A 19,335-nucleotide genomic window follows, 5' to 3' on the forward strand; every position below is an offset into this window, starting at 1 on the left:
TATTTTTCAATATGTATTATTAATGTTGCTATTAGGATTGAAAAAATTTATCTTTCAATTGCCAGATGACGCTAGTCACCTAATCCATTCACCTCAGTTGCAGTGTGGGACTAATATATGTCGAAAAATTTACTGGATTAGAGAAAAGCAACCTATGCATTCTCTGAAGAGCCTCTAACAAGAGGTGAAATCGTCGATAAGAGTGCTGGTTGCGCTCTCTAATCTAAGTAAAAATTAAGAAATTTTTGGCCCCGCATTGCAACTGAATAAAATGGTATACATTTTTATTTTATAGTAGTATTACTCCGTGGAGTAACTAGGTGCATTTTCCGTTGGAACTTTACCAAGCTGCAGACGGGGGTTGTGAATTGCATAGTGTAGAATTCCTTCCCTTTTGTCTTCACTGCAGCATCCATTTGGCTTGCAAATTGTAGAAGCCTTGGAGGTGTCACCAGGGAAATATACCAATAAGTTTTCAATTTAAAAATCTTTTAGTAATATTTTTAATATTTTTCAATATTATTAATGTTGCTATTAGGATTGAAAAACTTTATCTTTCAATTGCCAGATGACGCTAGTCACCTAATCCATTCACCTCAGTTGCAGTGTGGGACTAATATATGTCGAAAAATTGACTGGATTAGATAAAAGCAACCTATGCATTCTTTGAAGAGCCTCTAACAAGAGGTGAAATCGTCGATAAGAGTGCTGGTTGCGCTCTCTAATCTAAGTAAAAATTAAGACATTTTTTTCCTCGCCTTGCAACTGAATAAAATGGTATACCTTTTTATTTTATAATTTTTTATTGAAACGTAAATTACATAAGAGAAGGATATGTATGGAATAGCACATCAGGCAATTAACCTATATGGCTTTGCTGGAACATACGCACTCTTTGGTCGAAATGCTTCATAATCATTTTGCATAAATGTGGCTGAACTTCTTTGGATGCAGCATTGAATTTCCTCCTTCAATACACGGGTGACCGTAACCCTATAAAAATAAATGCAATGGTGTTAAATCACACTATCCAGGAGACCACTTCTGATCACCGAAACGAGAGAGTACACGACCAGGAAATACCTCATGCATGTGGCGACGTCTTGTTAAAACCACAATAAGAATAAAAAAAAAATTAAAATACTATAGCACCTAAAGTAACCTTCCGTGACTAACATTCGGTCTGTGAGACGGACCGTAGGGCCAATTTCCAATTTCTCATATCGAGTTTAACTCCAGTTTAACCTGAACTTTTAGTGAACGTTAGTTTAAAGTCAAAATCGTCTTTCTCAATTCACGTTCAACCGATGGCACTTGAACGATGCTTGAACGCTGGAATTCTGCCGTTCAAAGATTTTAGAACCCAGTTCAGATGATTTCATGGATTAAGCATGCGTTGTATTAACACGAAACGCTGTCATAATATAAAGACATCATATTTGATTATATTAAGCCTAACGATAAATAACATTATTTTTGTTTTTATAACATTTATTTATAATTATTAAAATTACTATTTGACTATAAATACTTAAATTTAACTTTATTCAAAAACAGCATAAAAAATTTCGTACAAAATGGCGATAGTTTTTTACCTTTTGCCATCTGTTGGCATTTTTCGAAAGCTGTAGAACGTGCACTGACATGAACGTGCAATGAGAAATGCATTCCAAACAAAACCGAAGTTCACCGGTGAACTGCGGTCAACTGAACCATAGATTAACGCAGGTATGAGAAATCGACCCTTAGAATTTTTACGATTACATATATAATATTTTATATCCAATACTACACTGCAGAAATCAAAGTCAGAATCGAAAAAGCACGTTCTAATTTTATGAAAATGAAAAAGGTCCTATGTAGCAAAGATTTAACATTAGCTCTTAAAGTACGCCTAACAAAATGGTACGTATACAGTGTACTATACTATGGAGTGGAATCATGGACGTTAAATGTAAAGACAGTGAGACGACTTAACGCCTTTGAAATGTGGACCTATAGAAGAATTATGAGGGTTTCCTGGGTAGATAGAGTTACGGTCAACGAAGTACTGAGAAGAATAGGTAAAGAGAAGGAAGTTGAACTTACAATTAAAAAAAGAAAACTAAAGTATCTCGGACATGTGATGTGGGGCGAGAAGTATGGCATCCTGCGACTCATAATGCAAGGAAAGATAGATGGCGGAAGAAGCATCGGAAAAAGGCGAATTTCATGGCTGAAGAACCTGAGAGAATGGTTTGAATGCAGCTCAAAACATTTAGAGCTACTCCCTCAAAAATTAAAATAGCTATGATGATTGCCAACCTCCGTAGCGAAGATGGCACCTAAAGAAGAAGAATATATCCAAATCGTTCGTTATTAATCTTCGCCGCCATCAGTAGCTGCCTGATTTAGGTGCCTGTTTTTAGTGTTGAAGTTTGAGCCTTCAGTGCCAACTAATTATGCAATTATCGGCAAATTTTGTCTCAGAGACCCATGTTGGATCCATGTTGGACCCATGATCTACTCGATGAAAAAAATATTTAGTTTAACAACGGTTTAACGAAAGACCGTGCGAACAAGTGCTGATAATTTAGTAACCCAATTGCCAGGAGTAAAAAGTGAACCTAGAACCTAGGTACAAGAAAACAGCAATGGAAATATTGAGGTTGTTTTTGACAAATGAGATGTTATGTAATTGTTTTTATTTTCTTTGGTACTTTGCTAATGTTAAAGAGGTTTAGTAATTTAAAAATAGGTATCATTTTTGTTTAATTTTATTCCTTCAAAGAGTAAACACAATCCTGCGCTTGAAAGTGTGTCAATGGAAACATTTTTTATGTCGGTCTCTGACACCAATGTTAGCTTTAATATTCAGAAAACCTATGTTAGTTGCGGAAGGGTAACATAGCTGCGAAATATAACATTTAAAAGAACGGGCAAAAAAGAGACCAAGAGCCACAGAGATGGACGAACAGCGGGAAAACAAGGGGAGAAAGGATTACAAATAAAAAAAATCAGACAAATTATGAAGGTAAAACATGAAGTCAGATACGAAATACAAATCAAAAAATTAATTTGTACGGACATGTAAAAAGAATGCTCAATCACAGAATTCCAAAGAAAGTATTAGAATTAAATCCAAAAGGAAAGATAAAACGAGGAAGACCGCGGAATTATTTTTTCAGCACCTCTCTTTTCTACAATAATTCTTCTTCATTCTAATATACCTTGCTTTATTCGTCTTGGTAATTCTCTTTTATTCCATTTTTACATATTCACATTTCCTGAAAATTAAATTTTCGTGTTTTTTGCAATATTATATATTTTTTGCAATATTATCTATCATCTACTTACAGTCATGGATATATTTATCATTAAATAAATAAATAAATGAATGAGGATTTATTCAAATGCTAGTGAAACCTTAGCTAGGTATATTGGGTAATTATTCATATATTTTAGTTCGTATTTTTAAAATTAATATTTTTATTACTCAGAAATATGAATATTATCGTTAGCAGCTGATAACGTATTCTATCTACATAGTTATAAATAATATAGAATTTCCGATAGATAGCATTTTTCTATTTGAAGTATTTTGTATTATGCAGCGACACCAACCAATAACCTTGAACATGACAATTATTGACTATCATGGATGTGTTTAATGAGCCACAAACAGGAATAAAGTTATGAAACTCAATATTAATAACATCGAGACATCTTTTTTTTCCTGAAAAATGGTTTTGGCAGAGCCAATTACTATTAGCCAGATTCGAGACATCTTAACCACATAAGAACCAATATAATGAATGATGTACCAATGACTGGCAATGACAAAGAATATTTTATGGTTTATAGAAACTAATATTTTCATGGGCACATATACCTACCAGTTAATACCTACAACAATATGTACCTAGTACTACCTTGATACAACAAAAATATCGACAACGGCAGAATAAGAAAAAGAATTAAAAGTTTAGGAACACAAAAACTAATTTCAGTCATATTTAATGAATATCTAATATCTATAAAATACAATATTTATTTGAACAGTTGAAAACCATTTGTTTTATGATTGGCGATTCATGGAAATTGATAAGATAATAGTTTATCTACTTATTTGTTTCATTCATACACCACAATCTTCTGTTTAAATAATTAATAGAAAATTAATATATTTTTTTGACATAGTTATAAAGAATGAATGATTAAACAACTTATTAGTGGGATGGACGTTCACCACAAATTAATATCTTTTATTAGAATGACACTCAGTAACAAAATGTTAAGAAAAGTCAACAAAGGGACATAAATGTTAAGAAAAATTTCAAATTCATTCCAACTGGACAGAATTAAAACTTAAGATATATTTCAAAAGCAATGTGTCCAGACTAGATAATAATTTTATAAACTAAGTACATAACACTTTTAAAATATACACCTATCAATAATTTTCTTTATTAACGTGGCTTCTAAATGCTGCTGTCTTCATTTGAACATTACTTTTTTCATTGGCTCTACTACAATCTAGTAGTCCTAATCGATCGAATAATTGAAGAATACCTATTTTGACTTAACTATACTGCAATCACAATAAAGATGCACTAGAAATAAACAAACGTGTATTACTATGTTAATATCAAGATTTATATCGTTTAAACATAAAGATAGTAGGAAATTTTTTAGATGGGGCCATATTACCGTACATGGCCATATCACCTACACCTACCTTACCTATATCCATTGTAAAGCCCAAATAATGATTTACAAAGTTTATACATTGTAAATCATAATTCGGGAGTGCTCCTTGTAACATTCAACGTGTCTTGGTTTGTTTTAATATTTTTAGTGCATCTTTATTGTGATTTTAGTATAGAGAAAGCAGATCTGGAATTCGAACCTATAAATTGTTTTGGTCTTAACGTCCTGTTCAAAAAGCGAACACCTACCTACCTATTAAATTCACCCCTCCATACCAGAGGCGTAGCTACCGCCGTATCAGCCGTATCAATTATATAATTCTACCCCCGACATTCAGGGGCCCCAGCGCGGCATGTCCAAACAAAATTCCATTCAAAAAATTGAACAAAATATTCTACAAATACTTCACTATTAAAACGTTTTGAACAGTGTATATTGTTTGGATATCGACATTTTCGTGAAATGGATTCTTTATCTATATAAACTATAGTTATGTACAGGTACCTATCTATTTTCTGCCTCTCGCCTTTTTATAACTTCAGAGCTTTTTTGTTTTCACGCTACTTTTTATTGTCTATTCACCGTTTGCTTTGAGTGAGACATGGTATAATGTATAATGCCAAATTGCAATATTTGTAATCGTTTTACCTTTGAATATTTGAAACATTGAAACACTGTGTAATGTTTGCTTATATTTTCGTGTAATCTGTTCTTTATCTATAAATTGTATTTAGGTATATCTATGTATTTGCCGGTCGCCCGCCGCTAAAGTACAGAGCTTCTTTGTTTACGTTCATTTTCAATGTCCATTTACCCTTAGCTTGAAAAAACTGAAACTGTTTTAAAACAATGAGTCTCAACAATTCAAATCTATTTTTCGACTGTGGTTTATTAGAGTTTATTAGGTTTATTATTATTATTATTATCTATACTTGGGTGTTATACGCAGCACTTATTAGTTCCTAAGCTTGTATTATGCAATTTGCAATTTATTTAAATTTAGCAATATACAGGGTGTTTTATTAATAATTGGAAATAATTTAACTGTAGATTCCTGGCCTCAAAATATTAAGATTTAACCCAAATCACCTAGTCCGAAAATGCTTCCTAAAGGAGCTAGAGCTCTTTGAAGAAGGCGTCTTGTAATTAGTTTTTTTAAACACCTCCAGCACTCTTCTATTTAGAGAAACTAAAACTGGTACGCCTATTTATATTCCAGAGATAAATCGTCTCCATAATTTCTAGTACCGGTCATAGGCGTCCGTTTTGGGTAGGGCAACGGTTATTTTATCGCATCTTTTTTGTCTTTAACTTTTAAGCCTTTTGACACTGGAGTTATAAATTGTGAGGTATTCTGGTAATAAAAGGTACTCTTGATTTAAGTCGGTAAGATACACCGTTTACTAGAAATATCGATTTGAAAATTTTGTGTTTTTAATTTGAGAAAAATTTTCAAAAAAAAAATTTGAAAACAAAAAACGAACACTGTTACGTTTATTCCAGAGATGAATCGATTTCATTAATTGCGAATTTCTAGTACAGGTCATATGCGTTCGTTTTGGGTAGGTTTAGGTCGGTAAAATACACCGCCTTTTTTTTGAAAAATTTTTCAAATTTTGTTCAAATTCAAAAAACGAAACATTTTCAAATCGATTTTTCTAAAAACAGTGTACCCTACCGACTTAAAGTAAGAGTAACTTTTAGTACTAGGATACCTCACGATTTAATAATCCAGTGTCAAAAATGCTTAAAAAATAAAGACAAAAAAGTTATGCCATAAATAACCGTTGCCCTACCCAAAGATGACGCATATGGCCGGTACTAGAAATTCGCAATTTATGAAATCGAACAGTTTTCGTTTTTCTACAGGGAAGTGTTCTAGAGGTATATAAAAAAAACTAATTAAAAGACACCATCTTCAAAGAACTCTAACTCCCTTAGGAAGCAATTTCGGAGTAGGTGATTTGGGTTAACCTTAATATTTTGAGCCCAGGAATCTACAGTTTAAATATTTCCAATTACTAATGAAACACCCTGTATTGTTTTCTTTTATCTCATAATTTTTATTTTGTAATAATATTGACCATTTATGTAATTTCAGTTTGTTATTGTTTTTTTCCTAATCTTTTGTCCATAAAATTGTAAAACTTTCAGTGACAATAAAGCATATTTTTGTTCTATTCTCTACAAGCGTTTTTGTTTTTTTTTGTTGAACATTTTTTTAGCACTATGCCATATCAGTAGTGGAAAAGGGCCCCGCGACAAACTTTGATATGAGGCCCCTGTGGGGCTAGCTACGCCACTGCTCCATACAATTAAAATACCTTCAAACAATTTGTTACAGGCTTTGTACCATATCGATAAAACATATTTCCTTCTTAATGCTGCTCTGTATATATTTCTTTTTCGACAAACACAATCCAGCTCTGTACTATTTTCCTTTCGAAATATTTATTTAACTCGTAAAAAAGGTGGAGTCTTTCAAATGTATTTTAATTTTGTAACTCAAATCTCTCCAATTTTATTCCCTTCTTCATAGATCGTCTCATCCCCCTATTTATATACATGATTTACAGAATATTTAAATCGCCAAACTCTAGTGATCAGTTAATATAGGTCATGATTTATAAAAAAAAAAGTGTAAAGGACCCTTTCATATCTTTGGTGCCGTTCCGATGCAAAACAAACAATTGCAATCGACAACAAACTGCATGTTAAATTCTCACTGAAAGATTTTAACAGCTGGTCTTTTTTATTCCTTTGAATTTACCAAAATATAGCCGTGCATGGACCACATTGTCATTCTATTTTTACTAAAAGCTTTCTTAATAGTTGATTAAATAGTTATTTTCCTAACTAGTGCGGAAAGGATACTTTCACGTACGAGACTACCGTTGACCCGAACGACGCGATAGCGGAATTCGGGCAAGCAGTCGAATGCGGGGAAGACACTTTCCGCATGAGTTAGGAACAATATTTTTTCTAGGGCCGTACGTTTGGAAAAAATCCACAAAAAATAGAGTTATATCAATTTTTATTTAGAGTGAAAATACACAAATTAATTCTTTGGCAAGGTTGTCAAAACCAAACTTTCAATATAATGCGTTACCACGACGACGATATCGGATTCCATTACGACGATTCAAAACCATTGTAATTGTCTACTGATCTGACTTTTAAATATTATGTCAAAATAATTTTATTTCATCGAATTATTGCGCTAAATTCATTAAAACATGAACACAATAAGATAAATTGAAATAAATTAGTAAATAATATCTAAATATTAGTTTATTGCATGTATTATAATATATTATAATGCACGTCGTGCGGGAACATTTACTTTCACGCACGCCGTGCGGGAAAGTGCAACTTTCGGAAACGAAATGCGTGCGTGGCTCTTTAGCACGGCCGTAGAAAATACTATATTGTGCAACAAGTGAGAAAAAAGACATATTTCTCACGAGCGCAGAAGTTTGTTGGCACGAGACGGGGCACGGGGCGAGGGCCGCAAATCAAGCGAGGGAGAAATATGTCATTTTCTCATGTGTTGTACACTGTACTTTTTCTACGGATGCGGTTTTGTCAAGAGTTCAAATTACAAAATTAAATAATTTAGGTGCTTTTGGTTATATTAAATGCATAAATTGAAATAAAATACATATACCTACATGTCGGTATTTAATATTCTTAAAATTTATATACCTTATTTTTTAAAATTCTAATTAAGTTATTTTTGAACAGTTTTGAAAGGCAATTCCTGGTAGGTTTTGATTTAACACATTAATTTGACAACATTAATTGTGTTTGTATTGTGCATGTTACCATGGAAACGGCGATCATAGTATGGAAGACCGTAGGAGAACCCTTGAGAAAAAATATTTCTCACTGCAATGGCCAACTTTTCTCACTGCGTGAGGAATTGTTCGTTTTAAATGTATGTAAGTAGTGAGAGAAGTTGCATATTGTATAGCATCCATAGAAAAAAAAACTTTTTATTACATGAACCAGTTAGAGGTTTGGTTCTCGTCTTATGTTGGGGATAACTGACAGTCACAACACAATTAACATGACTATCTATTTAAAATGGTTTTATACTAAAACTATCGTATTGTTGCAGGTGCTAGAAGAGGTCCAAAAAGAATTCCTTTCCTACCAAGATTCAGGAATGAGCTTGATTGAAATGAGCCACAGAGGCAAGGAATATACCAAAATCAATAAAGATTCACAAGCGGTTATCAGGGAGCTTCTGTAAGTATATCGTCATCAGAATACAAAATTTAGTTTTAAGTTAAGTTCGTTCCCATCTATACATCTTAAGAGATGCGTAATGATTATGAATGTGCCTTCCATCCAGGATCGTATTGGTCTTTTTACGCTGTCTCTCCATCTACATATTACTATTTTGAGTGAAACGTACGTGACAATAATGAAGTTAATATCAAATAATTTCTCGACTGTATCAGTCATTCAGTCCATCGGGTTAGTGATCACCTCGATTTCTTCTTCCCACTGATTTGCCTTGGACAACTAGTCTCTCCATATTATCGTACGTTAATAACGTGTACATAAGAATGATAATCTTTTTGAATATAATGTAGAACTAGAGAGACGTCGTGGAATGTTAACATCCGAAAAACAGATGTATTTGTTCTTCTTGCTGTCCAAGAAATTCGTAGCAGTCTTCTCAAACACATCTCAAATGCATGGATTCTTTTGCTGTTAAGATTGATCTAACTGTTTTTTATTATGTGTGTGTTTTTCCATATTTTAGTCAGGTGGGACATTGCGGTTGTGAATACGTCGTGACACTATTCACTCTTCTTCTTCTTCTTCTTCGTAGCTTTCTATCGTCCACGTTTGGACATAGACCTCTCCCAACTCCTTCCACCGGTCTCCAGGGCCGCGTTTAGGTCAATTGACGCCCTAGGCACTTCTCTAGTTGCCGCCCTTTAAATATGTACCTACCATTTTTGCGAAAAAAAAATTGCAGAAATTTTTTTTAAATAAGAATACACTAAAAATAGATTTAAACTACGATGTTAATATACCTATAACAGAAAAAATCGTCACTCCAGTTCGATCACATCAAAGAATTCTTTTCAAATAAAGACTTTTCAAAAAAAAAATTTTCTTAACAAAATCGACAAATTGTTAACACGTTCTTGCTTCATACTTAATGAGAAATTATTTTTAATTCTTGACATTTTCGAAAATGACCTTTCAGAGGACACGTTGGCAACTGGGATGCCTAAATAAATGTGCAAAGCAATGTTAAAATTAGGGAAAATATCTTTCAATCATCTTAGTGCAGTCACTGAAGGTTTTCACCTCCGATTTCGTTGAACTTTCATCGATTTTCATGAAAATTGGTGAGTGGTTAGAGGATAGCTCAAGGAACAAAGGTGACATGATGCCAACTTGCGCTTTTGCCGTGGTGGTGGACGCCACCACTTCTCAGCGGTGAAAATTATTATTTTTTAAATAATACCATAAATCGATAGAGAGACAAATTCTAAGCAAAATTTGTTATATAAAGTTATTAATTTAAATCAATACTTTTTGATTTATTAAAGATCAGATTTTATTTTTTCGTAAAAAATGCATGTTCTCAAAAGCTATAAGTTTTTACAAAAAAGTTATTATTATCAAAATTAAAGATAGATTAATAGCATGGTTTCTAAGTCATTAAAGATGCTTGGCTTTGTTAAAAGATGCAGCTATGACTTTACGACTGGTCGTTCTTTAAAATTTCTTTATTGTTCTTTGGTTAGACCACATTTAGATTATGCATCATGTGTTTGGTCACCTCAATATAACTGTCATATTAATAAAATCGAACAAGTTCAGCGTAAATTCTTACGTTATTATGCTTATAAGATGCATCTCACTGGTCAAAGTTATGAGTCTTTACTGCAAATTATTCGACTTGACTCATTACAGAGTAGGGTGGAACGAAAAAAATGATTTTATAATTTCAATGTGTAATAGTGATAGAAAGTTGCCTATAGTCATTGTGAAGCCACAAATAAAATATTTTTTCAAACAAAATATTTTTAGAGGTGCCGCAAAAGGGTTGAAAGTTAGAATTTTTAGTTAAATTTTGCAAATTTTGATGATTTTGGTTTGGTAAAAAATAGCTATTGTAATGTCTTAATTCCTATTTTAAATGATAAATACACACTCTAAAACTACTCTTTCAAGATAATTTTAGTTTTTACTTACAACAATCCATTGTTTATTTTTACTAAAACTGGAAAGTTTCAACTCGAATTCCACATTTAAAGAAATATTTATTTCATTCCTTAATACAATTTAACATTCTGACTATAGCAGAAGAGCACATTTCAATAGTAGAGGAACCTGGATCAACCTTGCTAGGGTATATAACTTCTGCTTCCGGAACAGGTGAAGCTATAAAAGATAATGGAGCATTTCATCTTTTGAACATTTCCAATTTAACAGCTGTCGGATTTGATGGAACTGCCACTAACACCGGCATTAACAATGGTGTAATTGCTTTTATAGAAAAAAACCTAAATAAGCCGCTGAAGTGGCCAATTTGTTTGTTCTATACTAATGAATGATTGCCTTTGCATCATTTTTTTTGCACATTAGATGGAAAAACTAAAGACCTTAATGAATTTGGAGGGCTTTTAGGCAAAGAACTTGAAATCTGTAACCAGCTTCATGTGGTTAATTTCGTTCCCATACAAAACAACCTCCCTACTCTAGAGATTAAGGATGATCTAAACACAGATCAAAAATATTTACTTGAAATCTTTCTTTAAAAACCCATGGGAAATTAGCTCATTCACGATGGCTTACGTTGACCAATCGCCTTTTTCGGTTATATGTTGCAACAGAGAATCCTTCAAATAATCCGAAAACTGTAACTATGTATGTGATGAAGGTGTATGTCCCAGTCTGATTTCATATCAAACTGAAACGATTTTGTGTAAATGGATCAAAACATCTATGGAGACTCATCAAATTTTCACGTTATCTTTGTGAGGAACATCTCTAAATAATTGATCCAGTAATTCAAAGGAATGGGACAAGAGAAAACATATAAGGAAGCTGGCCTGCTGCGACTTTTGAAGCCAAGATCGGAACTCATAAATGGTGTAAGGAAGTTTGTTGTCCCGAAGCTTAACTTTAATGCCAATGACTTACATTGATATAGATATAATTAACTGAACGGTATAATAAAATTACTTAGCCTTCTATCACAAAACATAGAACTGACGAGGACTTAAAAAATATATTATATAAGTGAAGCAAGAGACCCTAGTTGTCAGGTACAGTGTGTGGATTTTCCGTGTTTTCACTGTCATACATAGGTAGCGATGTGAAATTACGTGTAATTTCAGAAATTGTAAGTTACACGTGTAAAATTACCCAAAAATTACAAACCAGATGTAATTTATGTAACTTATGTAATTTATGTTCATTGTATTAAAAAATCAATTGTTTGCATTCATATTGAATATAATAAACACAAAGTAACTACATACTTATGAAATAAAGAAAAGTGGATAAGAAATACATACAAATAATAAAGAAATGAAAACATAGGTTCTTTAGTTTTGTTTTAAGCGGCTTTTATAAATCACAACTTCCTTTTTCGCAGACAACTGGAGACCTTCTTGTTATAAAACGTCGAAGTTTCAATTGTTTGCTCTTCCAATGAGCCTTGTGTAATTTTTTTTATCTCCGGCAAATCCAGAACTGCATCCTGAAATTAAATAGGAAAGTGTAAACATAGAGAGTAAAAATAATGGGTTTATAATATAATATATACAGATCTAACTACCTTGTTTTCGGCATCTGAAGTATCCTTCTCGACTTCCGTTTTTTTTTGGGGTTGTTCTGTGCCTTTACCCTGAAATTGATAATTTTGGAATATAAACAATAAATATGTATGTGTTTACACTAATTTACCGATTTCATTAAGACGTTTTCTAAAATGTTCACTTTGCTTTGTCTCAAAATGCGTGCTGGTCTCTGTTCCCTAGTTTCCATTCTTTGATCAATTTCATCATCGGTCATTGCAAAGTCAGCAAAATTAAAATCATCGTCGGAATTTCCATTTCCTGTTGTATTTGAATGCCATGATGATATTGTCTGAAAACATAAGATTTATAATTTTTTATTCGAAAACGGTGGAATGCATTGGAAAATCGGAAAAGAAGCAAACTGCATATATCACATGCACATATCACATATCTAAAAAATGCCTAAATTTAAAATTACCTCGTCTAATTCTTCCTCTTCGGAAATATGGTTTTCAATTACTTCTATCTCCTTCTGTAAGTTTCTACCTTCTATCGAAACGTTGTTCTGTACAGTCTCTTCTATAGGATATTGACTTTGTATGTGATGTTGTCGTGAACGTTTCAGCAATTTTGAATTATATTGTATATAATTTAAATTTGCTGCCCTTTGAGTTGTTAGGCGATTTCTTCTCTTCGTATGAATGCTGCTCTGGGAGCTAAAGCTTCTCTCTGTTGCCGCAGAAGTGCACGGCATTGTCAATATCCTGACTGCAACTTTGGAGAGGCATGAATGTCCACAAAATCCTTTCCACCATGTAACCAAAGAGACATTATCGAGTATGTTCCATAAAAATGTTTCGCCAAAAAAGTCTGTTTTAGCTAAATAGTTTCCTAAATCCTCAGTAATCTTTGACACTCCTTCATCACCAATCTCTATCGTGGTCGTGGTTGACATAGTAGTAATGTATTTCATCGCTTCAATCCTTTCGGCTGATGATAAATTTGCACCAACAGACCGAGGGTTTAGTAAGTCTGCGGCAAAATGGATCGGTTGAAGGGCGTATTCCTTCCTTGATATAAATTTATCCATCGCTTCTGTTTTTTCGCAATCCGTTAGTTTCACGCATTCTAAATGAGTAGATATGTTACTACCGATTTTCGCGAAAGTTTCACAAACCAAATGAATTGACGAAGAATCTCCTTCAAGACGTGTTATTGCTTCAGTAATTGGCTTAAGCAATTCAACAAGAGCGCTAGAATTTATCCAGAATCCTTCATCAAGTAAATTTGCTTTTGCGCTGCGTATTCTATCTTGAATTGTTTTATCTGGAGATATTGCTAGACGTTGTAGGACGGACTTGCATTTAGTCAGATCTTGAAGACATTTTACATGTGAACCCCATCTTGTTTTTACAGGTAGGCTAAGAGACACTCCACACTTCATCTCATTTCTTATTTCTGTGAATTGAGCTCTCAGTACTTGACACTGGTTAATAGTTTTAACGATATGTATAATATGTGACAAATGTGTCTCTATTGAAGATAATTTCAAAATATCGCTGCACAATAAATGTAATGTGTGCGCTAAACAGCCGTATGATACAAGATGGGGATACATCTCTTCACATTGTCTCACAGCCTTCCTCATATTCTTTGCGTTATCAGTCACAATAGCGAAAAATTTTTTAGGTCCATACTCCTCCAGAACTTCAACCATTAATTTTGTTATATATTCTGCGGTATGCTTCTCTGCTTTTGTTAGTACTGATTTGACAAATAACGGTTCGGGTGTTGTAACAATGAAATTAATTACACTTTCATTTCGCAAGTTGGACCAACCATCGCATTGCAATGATAAATTGTCAGCTTGCTTAATTTTATCATTAACTTGAACTTCAACTCGCTCGTACTCTTCGGTCAGGAGACGATTTGATAACATATATCTCGATGGTAAGGTGTATGAAGGTCTAATTTTTTTAAAAAACAATTTCCAATCTTCATTCTCGGTAATTGAATGTGGTGCTGAACTGGTGTAAATAGCTCTAGCAAGCAAAATATTCAATTCGTTATTTTGTTCGTGTGTCATTCGATCACAAAATGATTGTATTCTGTTGATTTTTGTGCAAACAGGTGTTTCCACATGAATGTTATCAGAAGCAGATGTTGATGCTGTGGAAACCGTTGATGATGTACAAGCAGCATCAGTGTTATCGTTATCCAATTTTGCCGATGTGATCTTTTTCATGGATGTTTCAAATGGAAATTTAGAGTGATTCCCCTTTGACTTTGGAGTTAAAATATTGAATTTAAGTTTTATCATATGCGGCACATAAGTGCATTGTTGAAGATGAGATTTCATTCTTGTAGCATTTTTTGCATGTACACTCTTGCAAAATTTACACCTCACATTTATGGTCTTTTGATTAGAAGAACCCGCAGGTAACACTTCAAAATAAAGCCAGATATCTGTCTTACGTTTCACCATGTTTTATGACCTAAAAAAAATATTCAGGTAGACTTAAACATTAAGAAGGGAAAAAACATTATTTTTCAAAGTATTTGATGGGCACGAGGGCATAAAAAATTGTTAGGCATCCTTAAATAGAAGAAAGATTAAAATTGAATCTGTGTAACAATTTAATGAAATTCGAATAAGCAGAATACTGGATCGGACAACTACATTATTTTGCCCTCAACGTTATCAAAATTTTTTATTTAGTAAGTTATGTCAGTGTAATTCAATTACACATGCTACATGCACAAGTACCCCCGTTGCTCCTATCATTCTTATAGTTATTGTACAGTAAACTAATCTAAAAAATCGAATAAAACTTGGTAAACCGAATTCAGAATTAAGTACTGTAGCCACATATAAAATGACGCGCGTTAGATTTAACGTACAGTCGATATGCGATAGGCCCGCCCCTGTGTTTCCCAATCTAAGGTTGCTATGGACATCACCGGCACGTGTTTTGCTGTTTGTAGAAATAATATATTTCTTACCTTATAGTTTCTGTGCTTCCTTATAAATAAATGTAAAGTAACCAACGCTGCGTGAATGAATAGAGAAAGAACAGTCGAAAACTAACTTATACATACACATTACACATACAATAACAGAAATGTAAACATAACCTGCCTGACTCAGACTAAGGAACGACTAACGAGCGACGAGCGTAATAGCACCCACTGGTTCGCGCGCGCCGGCACCGGCGCACCGCACTTACGACAATTGCGCGCGCATAAGTTGCCATAATATATGTAATTTTACCAGTAATTACATAAATTACGGTAATTTATGTAAATTTATCATAAGTTACGTTAAATTTCATAAATTACGTAAATTCCAAAAATTACATAAATTACATTAAGTTACGGGTATCATGTAATATTACCGTAAGTTACGTGTAATTTATGTAACGTAAGTTATGTAATTTTACAACTCACATCACTATATATAGGCAGTGAAAAGAGCCATAAAGCTCGTGACTGTGTTATCTCTTAATATCTGTTGTCTTGAAGCAAAAATTGCTTTGGTAGAGCAAAGATTTCTTCCCAAAAGAGCATGCCCAAGTTTGAAACAAAAAACCATTTTATGTAAGTATCAAGATGCATATTGTAACTAAAGAAATCTTTAGCAAGAAAGAGCAATAATAGCAATGTTAACTGTTATTAGAAACAATATTTGACTAAGAAATGTTAGTTACGTCACCAGGTTAAATATAAAAAATATTTGAAATTTTCTCTATTTTTGTCAAAAACCTATCTTTTAAGAGCTCTTGCGGCACCTCAAGATGTAAACCTAGAACAAAAATATTTTGTAGTTTTATTGTAGACGTGATAAGGCAACTTTCGAGTGCTATTAGAAAGTTCCATGATAGAAAAAAATTTTTTTCCTATCCTTTCGTTCCACCCTATTACAGAGTCGTCGTCAACATAAAGATCTTTGCTTCTTATATAACTTAATTCATGGTCATAAATTCTGTATCCCACTTTTAAATAAAATTGGTCTACATGTACCTTCAAGAACCACCCGTTCTGTGACCACCTTCCACGAGGTCATTAACCGCACAAATTATAGTTCAAGTTCCTATCTCTCTAAAACTCTTAAATTAGCAAACACATTATCTCCGCAAATTTATTTCTTTGTGAACGACTTTACTGCGTTTTCCACACAATTATATTTATACTTAACTTAATGTTCTAATTTCAAGACTGATTTGTCAACTACTGTTATTGTCTTTGTTCTAGGATAAGTTGTATTTGTCAATTTCAAAATGTTCTAGCTCTCAATTGTTGAATGAGAGCAAGTAAGTTTATTCTTTATTATTGTTTGTTATGTATTTACCAATTTTGTATCTACTAGATCTTATTTTTCTAATTTGTGTGACATTTTAATTGTAAAAAATTTTAATTGTATCATGTACTAATGGACTTCGGTTCGTAAATGAATAATAAATAAATAAATAAATAAAATCTGAATACACTCCTCACTTAAAGAACTAAACTAATGTTAACTCAAAATGAGTTATGGGTAATTGAATGTATATTTTTGTCGACGAGTACGCAAATCTAAATATTCAAGCTTAAATAACGAGAAAATGATGCGTTTTATAAAATATACCTGTAAAATATGATTTCAACAATTTTGACCGGTTTAGAATTTATATTTAAAAAAAAATTAAAAAGATCAAAAATTTTTAAAAATATCGTAATTTTCATTTTCTTTTGATTATTTCACTAGACTGTTTTTAACTGATAAAACTTCATAGCAACGCCACGTTTCCTACTGACAAAACTCCTTAACGACGTGATTTCTCAGCGACAAAATTATGACAGATCTGTCACGAAAGTTTCTGGTAATAACAAATAAATAAAGATTATATTTCGTTGATATTGTGCATTAATTGTCTCGTGAAATAGTCTTGTCGAATATCATTCGAGAGAAAATTATTTACCGGCAAAATTTTCTCCTGGTTTCATTCAAGTTCGTTGCCTTTTGGTAATTTTCGCTTATGAAATTTTGACAAAATCACTCGACTGACGTCTCGTGATTTAAGTCAAAATTTAATTCGCGAAAATTGCCATGCAACAAACTTTCATACCAGTCGAAAATATTGCCGGCAAAATTTTCTCTCTTGTGATATTATATACGATAAAAACTCCAAAAATACTCAATATACGTAAAAGTGACAAAATGTATAACCAAATTTTTGTTTTTTCTGTATCAATTATTTTACCTTTTTACTATTTCTGTAGGGTAAAATAATACACGAGATAGAAACATTTAAAAATTAAATTTTGCTGCGAGAACCATGTAACCGGGGCCATCCAACCTTTTATTTTTTAAAAAAGTAAGGCGTTTGAAAGATTAACTAACCCAGGAGTAGTCGCGCTCACTTCTGTAACGTCGATAGTCGCGTGTGAGATTCTATCTCAAAATACAGTGGAACCCCGATAAGTCGGCCCCCGATAACCCGGAAGTCCGGCTAACCCGGACCGATTTTCATCAGACAAAAATTTAACAAATAAACAATTTAACAATTTTATCAAATAAAAATGTATGTAGGTCAAATAATATTTGAGAGATAATGTGTATTTGTGTAATTTGAACACATATAAGTATGTACAACAGTAAAAATGATTCATGCACACGGCGGCAGGCAGAGCGACCGTCTCAGCTTATCGGAAAGAACAGGCACCTGTCTGTATTCCTTTTCGGTTATTTATGTCAAACTGTCTTAGCATTGTTTAAAATAGACGTGACTATTTAAAAATTCTTTTTTAAAACAATGGCCTTAGTCTGTTCTTAAATAACAACATTGTTTTAATCACTTCCGTTCTGTAATCGTGCTTCAGATTGTGTTTGCCTGATTTTTGTCTACGTAATGGTAACAAAACTGTAATGTTAACAAAACGTAAAAATGTTGTGACAATGGAAAAGAAACTAGAAACATTAGGTAGGATTGATAAAGGCGAATCTTTAAAATAAATTTATTGCAGCATCATAATATGATATTATGATACCATAGGTCTGGATCCCGCGTATGAAAAAAAAGTTGATTAATAGCAAGCTAAAAATTTGTTAATAGCTTAAGGGTGTCTAGTCGGATAAACTTTGATATATGAGAACACTGGAACAGGGGCAGTTTTAATTGTGGAACAGGTAAAAAATCTGGAACGGTCAGAACACGAAAATGGCACATTTGTTTTGTCCGACAGAACAGACATAAACTCTACGAACAGAGATTAAACTCTCATGCAAAAATCAGACTGCTATTTATCACCTGTCATAATTCCTGTCATTTGACATATTCTACATGTTCCACTCATTAAAACGCCAATTTGGTGATAAATAGCAGTCTGATTTTTGCATGAGAGTTTAATCTCTGTTCGGAGAGTTTAAGTCTGTTCTGTCGGACAAAATACATGTGCCGTTTTCGTGGTCTGACCGTTCCAAATTTTTAGCCTGTTCCACAGTTAAAACTTCCCCTGTTCCAGTGTTCCCATATATTAATGTTTGTCCGACTAGACACCCTTAAGCTAATAACAAATTTTCAGCTTGCTATTTATCAACTTTTTTTTCGTACGCGGGATCCAGACCTACCATATTATGGTGTCGGTACATCTCTACAGTATGACTGAGTTTTTTACCAAGAAATGAACAAAACTCTACACTCTATACAACTATACGTAATTTAGATGTGTACTGTGCATATGTGTTTCATGTTTTTGTAATTATAATGGAGGTTATTTATTAATTTTTACTATATTCTCCGGCTAACCCGGATTTTCGATAACCCGGATCGGCCGCGGTCCCGATTAATCCGGGTTATCGAGGTTCCACTGTACGAATTTAAAACAAATT

At 33.1% G+C, this 19,335-nt stretch overlaps 1 protein-coding gene across 1 annotated transcript in view; it reads left to right on the forward strand.

Annotated features, from left to right (window-relative positions):
• Positions 1–19,335, forward strand: part of LOC126885218 (probable phosphoserine aminotransferase) — a 46,095-nt gene that overhangs the window by 19,038 nt on the left and 7,722 nt on the right. The window contains exon 2 of the mRNA XM_050651671.1: positions 8,810–8,940. Within this exon, the coding sequence (XP_050507628.1) occupies positions 8,810–8,940 (131 nt within the window). The remainder of the gene's footprint in view (positions 1–8,809; positions 8,941–19,335) is intronic.

Source organism: Diabrotica virgifera, chromosome 5, assembly GCF_917563875.1.
Source record: "Diabrotica virgifera virgifera chromosome 5, PGI_DIABVI_V3a".
Taxonomy (NCBI): domain Eukaryota; kingdom Metazoa; phylum Arthropoda; class Insecta; order Coleoptera; family Chrysomelidae; genus Diabrotica; species Diabrotica virgifera.